The sequence below is a fragment of the Mesoplodon bidens genome, assembly GCF_964165515.1.
Source record: "Mesoplodon bidens genome assembly, chromosome: 4".
NCBI lineage: Eukaryota > Metazoa > Chordata > Mammalia > Artiodactyla > Ziphiidae > Mesoplodon > Mesoplodon bidens.
In genome coordinates, this window is record NC_138160.1 from 30944850 (window position 1) to 30957813 (window position 12964).

The following is a 12964-nucleotide window of genomic DNA, read 5'->3' on the forward strand; positions in this document are numbered from 1 at the left end:
GAGACTTTGTCATTCATGTATTGCCCAGAATTCATTCACTGAGCTGGCTTGCTTTCCCTCCTAACATCTAGATGAAAATTGGTTGCACGATGTAAATGTGGGGTTTGATGGGGGAGGGGAAGGGGAGGTGCGGGGAGCACTTAGGGAGAGAAAGAGGCTGCATAGAGCTGGTGTACTTGTAGACAGGGGCGTAGAGTCAATGTTGGCAAAGGCTGGACTCTGGGAAAAGGGATCAAATGCACCTAGTATTTAGAAAGAATAGTCCCTTCTTTCATCTACACTGGCTTGTCTCTTGCCCCTAGAACCTGTATCATTAGTAGAGCAGCTATTTTACCATTTTTTTCTGAATTATAATTTAAATGGGTATTTCTGGACTAGGCAGGATCCTACCCACCCTTGAAAATATTGTTGTACATGAGTAAATACATTTCTAAAAATGTATTTAGAAAGGGTCTTGTAAAACCAAGCTTGTTCTTAAATTGTTATTTGAAGGATATCTAAAACTCCTACTAGCTTGGTGTGGTCAAATTCCAGAAGACCAAAATGAGTTTCTTGGGCTTACTATGCATATTTTTTGTTATAATTGAATGACAAACGTTTAAATGTATGTAAATAAAAGTCACAAAACGTAACCAATACCAGTGAAAATATATTTGATTGGAAGTAAACTTTATAATATTTATTTTATTACTTGCATACTTATAATAAGATAAAGCACAGATTTTAGTAACTTGACCTTTATATGAACAAGTAGTAAAGAACCAGATATAACCAGAGCTTTTTATAATTCCTATGTGCTGTTAATACTGTTATATTGAATAATGCACACTGAAAATTGAAATTAAATACCTTACCCCAAAGAGAGTTCCAGGGAGATTAAAGATTTAAGATTTTAAAACCAAGCAAACTATCGGAAAAGGAAAAGTGTATTAAAGATTTCTCAAACTTGGGAGGGTGAGGGAAATTAAAGTTTATAACTCTTGAAGAAATCACTTAATAAAAAAGATGTGTAGACATTATTTGTAGAACACCTGTATATTTTAAGTAATAATATATGGCAAGCAAATTAGAAAAAAACTATAGCAAATATTATTTTAAATATAGGCAAAGGGTAATTATCTCTATTATATAAAGAATCTGGGCTTCCCTGGTGGCGCAGTTGTTGAGAGTCTGCCTGCCGATGCAGGGGATGCGTGTTCATGCCCCGGTCCGGGAGGATCCCACATGCCGCGGAGCGGCTGGGCCCATGAGCCATATCCGCTGGGCCTGCGCGTCCAGAGCCTGTGCTCCATAACGGGAGGGGCCACAGCAGTGAGAGGCCTGCGTACTGCAAAAAAAAAAAATAGAATCTATACCAAATATACACACACATACGTAAACTCTTAAACTATCAGGATTTAGTAAATGACTGGTGAAAATACAATTAGGAGGAATGGTCAACATCATTAGATATTAAGTAAATTCAAAAGAAAACAAATATACAGACTATTTACTCATTCAAAAATTCTGCTTCTTTTAACAAGTTTTTATGATAATATTCCATTCCTAGAGGTATAGGAAATAAAGCCTTCTCATTCAGTAATGAGGTATTAAACTGCTGGGCCAATCCATTGGGAAAGCAATTTGATAGCATGAATTGAGGTAGTCATATGCTTTATTTTTTTTCTTCCAGTTTTATTGAGGTGTAATTGACCTACAGCACTGTATAAGTTTAAGATGTACGGCATGGGAATTCCCTGGCAGCCCAGTGGTTAGGACTCTGAGCTTTCACTGCTGAGGGCCCGGGTTCAATCCCTGGTCTGGGAACAAAGATCCCACAAGTCTTGCAACTCGGCCAAAAAAACCACCAAACAACACACACAAAGATGTACTGCATAATGATTTGACTTGCATACATCATGAAATGACTATCACAAAAAGCTTAGTGAAAGTCCATCGACCAGGGATTGAACCCATGCCCCCTGCAGTGGAAACACGGAGTCCTAACCACTGGACCACCAGGGAATTCCCAACAACTTTCATATACAACGTACAGCATTGTTAATTTGTCATGTTGTCCATTACATCCCTAGTACTTATTTGTCTTATAACTGGAAATTTATACCTTTTGACTGCCTTATCCAATTCCTTTCCCCACACACACCCCCTCTTGTAACCACAATTCTGATCTCTATGAGTTTGTTTGTTTGTTTTTGAAGTATAATTGACCTACAACACTATGTTAGTTCCTGGTGTACAACATAGTGATTCCATGTTTCTATACATTTCCAAATGATCTTCATGATAAGTCTAGTTACCATTTGTCATTCTACAAAGATATTACATAATTATTGACTATATTCCCCACACTGTACATTTCATACCCATGACTCATTTATTCTGTAACTGCAAGTTTATACCTCTTAATCTCCCTCACCTATTTCTCTCCTCCCCCCAGCTGGTAACCAGATTCTCTAATGCACTGGTTCCCTTTCCCTGAACTACACTAAACAAAATATTCCTAAGTAAAAACCAGCCTTCATATATTCATAATGGTGTTTTTCATAAAAGTAAAAACTGCAAAACAACCAAGTCTTCAACAACAAAAATAGTAGTAAGGAAATTTTGATACAATCACTGGATCTGCTATCATGAGGCTGAAAAGTGATGTTTATGGTGACTATATATGGAAAAATATAGTCTGCGTGATCTCCATGTATTTAACTCTGTAAGAGAACATTCTGGAAAGAAGCTCAGGGAAGCACTAACAGTAGTTGTCTTTGCTCTACTGAAGAGACAGGAAGTATGAAAAGTAGTCAAGAATGTGAGATCTGAGTCCAAACCGCCTGGGTTTAAATCCCAGCTCTGCCACTTGAATGGATGGCTATTTGACTTTGATATGGAAGAGCTGTTGAAATTGGGCATGTTTTAACTTCACTGTGATTAGATTTCTCCATCAGTAAATTGGTGACAAATTAGTACCTATGCCCTGGGAGTTTTGTGAGGGTTAAATATATTGATACTAATACAGGTAAAGCACTAACAACAATGCCTGGCAAATAGAAGGAGCTCAGTCAGTATTAGCTATTTGCTATTTAAATGGTAGAACCAATAAAGGCAGGCTTTTGCTTCCTCTTTTCTACATTTTCCAAATCAACTTCTCTCTCCCGAACATATCACTGTTACATTGGGAAAAAGCAATAAATATTTTTCTGAAGGTCTTGAAAACAGGGTCAGCTGGATTTTCTAGTCATGTAGATTCAACTCGTAATTGGGATATCACGGTATGTAATCAAAGAATGGATACTTCATGTTGTTGGAATCCAAGAATTGAAATTGGAGTTGCAGTAACAATTGAAATGAACTTTGTGTCTCATTTCATAAGAAGTTAGGATGGTTCAGTTTCCTTAAAGGACTGCTTGCTTCTTCCTTTGGAAAAACTTGTGTCTACATAGTATTCTCTCTCCTCCCCCAACCTCTAGCCTCTAGACTACTCAGTACTTCTCTATAACTCACATGGTTTAGTAAAATTTTTGAAAATATTTACAATAATGGAATAAGCAAATTTGGCGGTGGAGGCCAAGAAAGTTTATTAGGGAAAGGGGAGAAAGAGTAAATTATTCAGTACATTTGTTAATTTCTGAACATTTCCAAAGGTACCAAGCATAATTTGATTTACCTATAGAGTTGTCATTTAAATATTTTTTAAAGTTCCAGGAGCAGAATCAGATTAAGGGGAAAAGTGCTTTCTCTTTCCCTTATTATCCCCTAAGTTTTCAGGGAAAACTTTTGGAAAAAGTCTCTGCTAATTTTGTAGTCTTTCTTTTGCCAGCAACTAGCAAGTCTGTACAATATAGTTGCCAAGGCAATATCGGGACCATGTAGACAGAAAGTGTGGTGTGTAGACAGGGAGATGATGAAAATGGATTAACAGTGTGAACAAGAGGAGTTTTTTTGTAATTGTAAAAATTAAAATGACACTACCCTTTATAAGTGGTTATGCCAGCAGTTCTAACATCTGTCGTTACAAAAGAACTTCATTATAATAAGCCTTTTTTTTTCCTATATTGCCTTGTGTGTGGATACGTGATTTGTTTCTTAGATATGCCCCAATATTTATGACTGTGTCCTGAGCCATGTCAAAATTGGTTCCCCTGCATGCAAGTTAGACAAAGAAATTTTTCATTTGCTAAGACCAGGAACATTTTTTCTCTAAGTTCTACTCGAAGTCCTGAGCTCAGCCAGACCCTTCCAGACTATGATTGAAAAGATAGGCACACCCCTTGCTCCAAAGAGGCACAAATATTTGCTGCTTAAATAAACCGAGTCTCATTAGACAGGAGTGATAATCAGCCAAATGCTTGCTTATTTTTCTACGATTGTTACAGTTTCGAAAAAGACTCAACTTTTCTTCTTTGTTTTGTCTTTTGTTTATTTTTTTTTTTTTCTCCTGCAGGTACAATCCTTGGATTTACCCTCCGACCATACAAAATGAGCTACCGGGAAGTCAAATACTTCTCCTTTCCCGGGGAACTTCTGATGAGGATGTTACAGATGCTGGTGTTACCACTAATCATCTCCAGTCTTGTCACAGGTACCCTATGCAGTTTTGTTTTGTTTTGTTTTGTTTTTTTCATGCGTGCTTATTGCAAAAGATCGCTTAGAAAAACAAACGCTTTAGGTTTCTGCTGGATGCATGCTCTGTTCTAGAAAATAAAAGTCCCTTCAAAATGATGGAAAGGAGGCTTTAGTAATGCATGAATGATTATAACTCTCGTATTTTACCAATCACAAGAGGAAACGGATTTGAACCGCCACGTAATCTGGTCTGCCTCACTACAAAAGAGGCGCACTGCTAAACACTACACAACCAGCCTTCTCTGCCCACAGCGATGTAGTTGACAACAGCGTACAACAGGTCTGTTTTCTCACCCTCTTATCCCACCCAGATAACATCTGGTTGGACAGCCTATTAGCTATTGATGCAAGAATGCTTGTTCTCAGAGCCACCACGACTTGAGCGGGAGCCTTCTTGGAAGCCTCATCAAGAGGTAATGCCCACAACACACTCACCAACTCTGCTACCACCAACACTGTATCTTTTCCTGGTGAACCCGCATGATTTCGTTCCCTTCTCCATTGTCCCCCACCCCCGTTGCCTTTTACGCTGGTGGGAGAATGGGGAGGGGGTGGGAGATTTTCCCCATCCAGATATTTTGTCAGTTGACACTTGGATTTTCAAGGCACGGACGCTTTGCAGGATAGGATTCTTATTTTCCATGAACGCGAAATAACGATTTACGTCTGCATGGGAAATGGTTGAAGAGTCACTGGTACCTGTGATTGGAGAATACAAACAGAACCAAGACGTTTTAGAAAACTGTTGCTGTACATTCCTCCTTGCCCGCTCTTCTCTTTCCCCACAGCACATCTCTGACTTGGAGAAGGAATGTCCATAGACACTGCCCCAGCAGGATGGTTTCTGAGTTTGTAGCTAAAACCCAGAACTCAGGTACTACTGGCCCTGTTTTCTCTTCTGTCCTTGGCTTACTGCTCACCCTTAGGCAGATCATTCTGTGGCTCCGAGCATCTTTCCCCCCCACAGGGAGTTCTCAAGGATATTTATAATCGCCTTTCAAGATCTCTGTGTAATAAGAACAACATAGAACAACTCAAAAGTCTTGGGGCAAGATTCTGACTGCTCTGTGCCTTGGAGGGCTGGCCATTACTTGGACAGAAACTATGTCAGTTTGTTTTTTTTTCAGCGCCTTGCAGATCTCTGCTGGCTTCTACTTGTTCAGGTCTTCAAACAAGTGATTGCATGTACATAAAGCTTCCATTGGAGGATGAATTGCCCATAAAACAATCAAGTAGACAGGATGATTTGGGGCACTTGTTTTTGAAACTGGCCTGGCCCATTGCTGACCAGAGGTAATCATAGCGGTCACGATTCTTATCACAGAAGCTAAATTCATGCTGACGTGAGGGCACATCCTCATTATCCATGTGCTGCCATTTTTCCTGGGAAACAAGTTCTTGCAGAGGCACTTAGGGGACAGAACTCACATCCACTGTTTTGTTTAATGGTACAGGGAATCCCTTCCCACCATCCCTACTGGCTGGAGTCTGAATTGAGTACCTGCAGTTTTCCTGGATGCAAACTGTGGTGTTTTGGGTTCCTTTATACTGTCTCTTCAAGGGTAAGAACAGTGTTTAGAGGTTTCTGCTTTCTGGTAATTGTGCTAAAAGTCCCACTGTGCTACCGTGGGTTTTATAAGAGGAAAGCCCTCGTTTGGTACAACTAGAGAAAATATTAGCTCCCTTTAGTAGCAATCCTAGTTAACAGTTATTTGAAGTGGAATTTCCTGGTATTTTCTAATACTTAATACATCAACTTTGTTGAAGGAATAAGAGCTTTCGTTGAGTAATTTTTCTGGGGGAAAAAAAAACCCACTATGATGCAATCCCTCTGCATGGTTAAAAAGAAAGTGTGCGTAAACCTTGGAGACATTATCAACATTTATAATATTGGTGTTAAAGAGAAAGGAATTATAAGCTGCAAACAAGCAGTATAAAATGAACTTTTAAAATGTAACCTAATTGCAAGTTGGGAATGCTGCCACTAGGGACCATTAAAAGAGTGTCAGCTCTTTTCCAGGACTGTTAAGAGAAGGGGCTTCATTTAGCTTGCCAAAGATCTTTTTAAGGTGTTGGTCTCAAAGGAATAATTTCCAAGCTACATGGTAATTTAGATATTCATGATCAACTGGAATGAATGATAGATTCAATAAGAATTTCTTTCATGGTTTTAAGTACAGGGATTCTAAACCAAAGCAGGGTGTGACTCAGTGTGAATGAGGAGGTGGGGGGACTTTTGCAAAGTACACACACCCCAGAGGATCCCTGTGTGTGTTGGGAAACATTATTGGAGAATGTGCTGGGAGAGAACAAAGTCAGGGTCCACTATTTTAGAATGGAAAAGCAAACTCAGATGCCTCCAGTGGCCGAGTGGGCGATGTATATATATGAAGCTGCCCTTTCAGGCTCCTTTTTGTTTTCCTACTTAATAGAGTCATGGATACAGAGAAATATTTCTCTCTGACAGGAGAGGTAAGAGGGATGAGTGTGACGATAAATGGAAAGTGACCCGCTGCAGAAGAGCGTAGACAAAGGGAGGCAAGATTGTGACCTGAAAACTATCAGCTCCAGCCTATTGTTCCCATGTGTCAACAAGGGCCAAATCTTCCAATTTTTCAGAAGAATCCAGAAATCCAAAAATTGAGAAGAACCTAGATTTTCAAACATTGACATGATTAACAGAACAAAAACAGAGCCAGCCAAACAAAGCACATCTGCAGGCTCAATCCAACCCTTGGGCTACCAATATTGGAACTCAGGTTTCAGTGTCAGTGCTATGAATTATAAGAAATGCACTGATAGATTTGTGCACCCATCAGGCTATCTCTGGGTTTCATATGTTGCCTCATTCCACTGTTGGCAGTTCCATATAGAAGCTTAACTCAACATGGAATCAGCTACTGAACACCACATTTATTGTCTACTAAACAAATAACTGTGGAAAACTTCTCCTCCACCTTCTGGGTATTACCATGTTGTGTCCTAGCATGTAGACCTTTTCTGCGCCCGACATGAACACGAGAGCTCAGCACTCTTTAAGTTCAAAAGTCCCAGGGTCTGTGCAGACAGAAGCTGAAATGCATGAAACCCTTATTGCATTACTTCCACTTGGCATTTTGTTTTAGAAGGTTCTGTACATTTAATCACATTTAAACTCTGAGACATTTAAGTTAGGTTTTCATTGTTGGAACCTCCCTGTTGGTGAATTGTGGCACTAGACCCCCTGTAAGCCATGTTCTCCTTTTTCTGAATTTGAAATTTCAATCCTTCCAAACATCCCTGGTGTGTATTAGCATTCTAGAAGCTGCCAGAGAGAAGCTGGAGAAAGCCTAATGGCTAGATTTGTACTCAAGTACCTATTTTTTTGAACAAGAAGAATACTTGTATGCCAACATACCGCACAATAACATAGGGGGTTGGCACCAATCTCTATTGATTTGGTCAAGATAAGCAGCCAGACTAGATATTTCATGCCAGAATTATGAGTTGGCTCAGCTGACTTAACCCTGATTAAATTCACCAGATAATAATTAAACTCCATTTCCGATTGCTCTGTGTAGATGTAACCATCACCTCCTCCTTACTTTGGAATTTTTTCAGAAAACTAGTGCTTTCTTCTTTTCTCATTCTAAGTGCGCATTCCTTCTCAATCACTTACCTCGAAAGGAATCTTCCGTGTCTCCAGTTTTCTGGAAGGGGGATGCATCCCTTTTGACAAACAAATTCCAATTCTATAGACCGATGAATTCAGTGGAATGTGGGACTTAACTGTAGTTGAACCCAACAAGCTACACTCAGCAAAAGGCTCTCTTACCTGAGAAAATAAAAGTACAGACAATAAATGGCGTACCTCAAAGTATGGCCCTTAGTGTCAGAGAAATGACAGTTACAATAAAAATAATCTAAAATTTTGTCATTTCCTTTAACACGAGAGGGCAAAAAATGAGCTAGGCAGTTCTTAGTATTTGGACATGTGAAAGGTTTGTGAAGGCCTTGCAAAAATGAAAGCCAAAATCACACAAGAAAAATTTAATATTTTAAACTCTTCATTGTCATGGCTCAGGGATATAGCTGAGGCCTTTGTGAAATACCCCAGGCATTTATGTACAAGAAAAGGGACTGTAGATTTCTTTCCTTTCTTCCCCCACACGTACATTTCATTGAAGGAGGGAAAAAAAGTATCCATCTCGGGTGGGGAGGAGTTTCTTTGGGCTTCCTTTTCATTCTCTGTAAACGAAGGTGTTAATGGTGCCTATGTCGTGGGTCTGTTGTTCTGAGGATTTATGCCTGGCACACAGTATGTGCTCAATTAATGGTAGCTATTGGCAGTCAGAGTAGCAGCAGTGAGAGCTGTCCTGGTCCACACTGTATAAGTGAAAATTCTAGAAGAAGAAGAGAGCTTCAGTTCAGGGGCATGTAACTAAGCCTCCAGATTCCTCATGTCTCATATGTCTGTGATCCTTACAGCTATCAGTTTCCTATTAAAGGTAAATTAAAGAAACCATGAGTAATGGAGTAACAACACGGGAAAATTCCTTCTTCTCCACTGGAAGGGATTGGTTTTTGCCCTGCAGTGAGGGATGGGATGACCTTATCACAGCTGCATAATTCTAAATATTATCATTGGTTATACAACTGCCCAGTCTTTCCTGAGAAACTTAGCCCCAGTGTGTGGCACCCTGGAATCCACAGGGCAGCAAATTCCACGTGCCGCTTACATGCCGAAAGTGAAGCCTTCCCAGCTAATCAAAACTTAGACAAACAGAGTCTGTCTCAACATTCGAACACACTTCATGGCAGCCTGGAAGCAAGGCACCGAGAAAGCAGCTTCAGCCCAGCTCATTTGAAGCCAACCGTTGGCCCCGCTTTATTTTCTATCTCCATCTGTTTACAAACATGGGAAGGGAGGCTAAATAACATCCATCTAGAGGGAGAGGTTGTAAGAGCTAATGGGAAGACCCATCTGAGGGCTAAAGAGATCACTTGGCTTTTTTGCATCCTATAGAAAGGAAATCTGGGAAATTAAATGTTTTTTATTTATTTTTAGTGGATTTGGGTTTTGGTAAAGCATAGACAAATTTATTTAAGTCTAGCTGTCCCAGAAAATGTCTACCTTTCTGTCGCAGACAATTTCATTGACTAAGCACTTGTTGAGCTTTTTTACATACCAGCCACTTTTCTAGGACCTGAGGGTCCCAAATGAGGAAGACAAGGCTCCTGACCTCAAGGAGTTCAGAGTCTGGTTGGGAGATAGACTCACGATTGCAGCGTCACGGGAACAGTGACCCAGGGAAGAAGAGCCCAGTGGAGGACAAAGTAGGGACTGAGTATCAGGCCATCCCTCTTCCTGAGTCTCCAGTTTTCAGGCTCCCCAGTCAGCAGCTGTTGTTGCTTTCCTCACACCTGGCTCACCATTAAACGCGGTAAGAGCCGGGGTGGGGGTGGGGGGCCCGTGACATTCCCAGCAAAAGTAACCCCCGGGAACATAGCCTCACAGATGGGAAGTCAGAGGGAAGAGGCACCTGACAGGGTTTCAGCCACAGAAACTTTCCCTTTCAGAGCAGAGCCACTCAGCTTTCAGGAGGAGAGACAGGAGACTGAGGCTGTCTAAACTGAAAGGCAGAGAGAGGTGATGCTGTGCATCCCAATTCCCAGAACGGGAATCCCCTCTCCAGCACCCCGGAAGGTGGCCATCAGCTGCCTCCTGAAAGTTTCATGCTTAGGTGGTCTGAACTTGAGTTGCACTTGTCTCCTGTGAGGTCCACCTAGTGGTGCTAATTGTGCCCCATGGAGCACAGTTTTTCAGCCAGTTTCAGGAGGGCATCTGAGCACAGCCTAGAATTTCTCTCCCAGTTCTTCTCATGTGCCCAGTCCTTCTAGGCCCCTTATCAACTGGGTTGCCCTCTCCTGAATCCCATTGTTTTCCCAGAATTGAACCCAGAGCTCCAGGTGTCACGTGACTGGGTAGAGAGAGTCACCAGGAACCAATCCTCTGCTAATACCAGCTGGGGTTGGGTCAGCTGTCCTATCAGCTGCAACAAACCACTGGCTCAGAGGGGTTCAGCCTGTGGTAACCTAACCCCTCAGAATTGAATGTTTATGGAAAAACTTTTGTGGTAAAAATGGAACAGCTCTCGGATTGAAAGGTCTGAAGCCCCAGGCTCAAGGCTTTGTGTGAGATTTGACTTTCCAGAAGGCTTGAGGTTCTATGAGTTGGGATTTTTTTTTTTTTTTTTGGCCACACGGCTTGTGGGATCTTAGTTACCCAACAAGGGATTGAACCCAGGCCCTCATCAGTGAAAGCACAGAGACTTAACCACTGGACTGCCAGGAAATTCCTGGGAATTTTTATCTGTGAATTTCAGCAGCTTCAAGGTAGCCTGTGGTTTTGATCAGTTCTGGTTTGTAAGACATTTTTGAAAGTTTCTTTAATAAAATTAACAAGAAAGAAAAATTTTAAACTTTTTTTAAAATTAAATTATTCTCTAAGAAAAATAAGATTTTTTCTCCCTATATTACCAATTTGGTGATTTCTTTCAAACTACTGTGGAACTACAGGTCTGTGGGCTGTGTTGGAAAGAGATGCTTTTCTTCTGCTGATATGATAATGATTTTCAGTAGAGCAATGATGAATCCTGATGAATTCTGACTGGAGATTTGTGCTTAAGGACACACACAGACACCCAGTCTATTGACTTTGATTTGAATGGACTTCTGCTAGGAGAACTGCTCACCTTGGGAATGACTAGGAACCTGCATTCCATTACAAAAGACTTCTGTGTGTCCCATAAAGCCAAGTAAAAAGATGCTGGAGTTTCTACCAGCAGAAAGAGTTCTGTAGCCAGACAAGGCTTTCTGTGGCAATGCCATGAGTTGTATGTCTGCAGGGGACAGTACGCCATCTTCCCTCTGTTCCGTGTTTAGTGGGTATTTCAAGACAAGCAGAAAGAGGGCTTTGGGGTGACGGTATTCTCTGCTGAAGGACTGATCTGCTGGAATGATCCAGCCGATTTTGAGTCTGGGTAGAATCTAGGTTCTCAAGCCTTATGTTTGTGCAGATTTACTTCTCTAGGCAAGATAATCTTCTTTTTAGCTTCTTCATGGATATCTTTATAATAACCCCAGATCCCCAGGCTGGAGGCCAGCGTACTACCCGTAATTGCACTTGTTTTGCTAACCCAGCAATATCTACATTATCAGTTAGTACTGCTTTCAAATGTCCATTTCCTGGATTCCCTCATATGGGGAAATAGGTTTTGCTGTCTTTCTATTTAATTTTTTAAACAATTACTTGAGTTTCCATCTGAGTTTTCCTCAGAGGGAAGAAACTTCCCCTAAATTACCAAGGGGGTTTCCTCTCACAGGGCACTGGATGAAGGGAGGCCAGTGTCTGAGCTCTGTGGTGCTGGGGACAAGTAAACAAGTCAGAAGAAGCTCCTGGCTAATCATTTAGAAAGAGTTCTGTAAGAAGATCATGATGGCAAGATGATTGTAGGCCTCCTAGATCCAGCCTGTTGAGAAGACATTTATATTACCAGGACCTGTCACGCACACACACACACACACACACACACACAATCTTGTCTCACCTATAATACCCCCGGACGCTCTCCGCCACCTATACTCCTTCCCACCACTGGATTATTTTGAAGCAAATACGAGATACTTCATTATGTTTCTAAAGGCAAAGAACACATAAGACGGGAATAATATTTTAAGATGATTTTAACTTGTTTCATGTTTCTTTAATGTTCTACACACAGCCCACACACATACACACCAAGAGCTGTCAGTCACTTAAAGAAAGTGTTGCCAACCAAGCTCTTTACTTTCTTTCTGTTTGTGGTATAAACTTCTCTACCAGTGCTTTACATTAATTACCAATGCTTCCAGAGAGCATGATGCATCTCTATCTAGTAGGAAATAATGCAATAAAATGTTGATGCTATGAAATTTGGGAACACAATTTTTCATTATAGCACAATATGAGTATGTGTATGTGCACACATAGCTTTGCATGTTTGTTTTTTCCAAAGTTCTTCTGACTCTGAAAAGTACTACAGTCTGACTGTTGCCTCTACTCTTTTTAATTTGCAGCTTTACCAGAATTTCTTTCTGTACTTTAAGGTTTCTCAACTAGATCATGTCTCCTTAACCTGTAATTTGAATGCACTGTTCTCAAAGGAGTTTGTGCTAAGAGCTGAAGTTTCATTATTTTAAAACTAACTTTCCTAAAGAATGTTGCAAAATTTTCCTAAATTGATACGTACCATAAAATCCTTAATATCAACATACCCTACCTACACAGTAAGTATTTATTTTTTTAAAAAGATGGAAACATTAGTAG

The 12964-nt window shown here is 40.6% G+C and overlaps 1 protein-coding gene across 4 annotated transcripts in view; it reads left to right on the forward strand.

Annotated features, from left to right (window-relative positions):
* The window catches only part of SLC1A3 (solute carrier family 1 member 3), a gene marked incomplete at both ends in the record, with an annotated part of 72016 nt that overhangs the window by 14770 nt on the left and 44282 nt on the right, over window positions 1-12964 (forward strand). For 3 of the 4 annotated variants that reach the window (XM_081232688.1, XM_081232690.1, XM_081232691.1), the window contains one exon: window positions 4436-4573. The exons of the other annotated variant lie outside the window; for it this stretch is intronic. In XM_081232688.1, the coding sequence (XP_081088814.1) occupies window positions 4436-4573 (138 nt within the window). The remainder of the gene's footprint in view (window positions 1-4435; window positions 4574-12964) is intronic. 4 annotated transcript variants of the gene reach the window in all.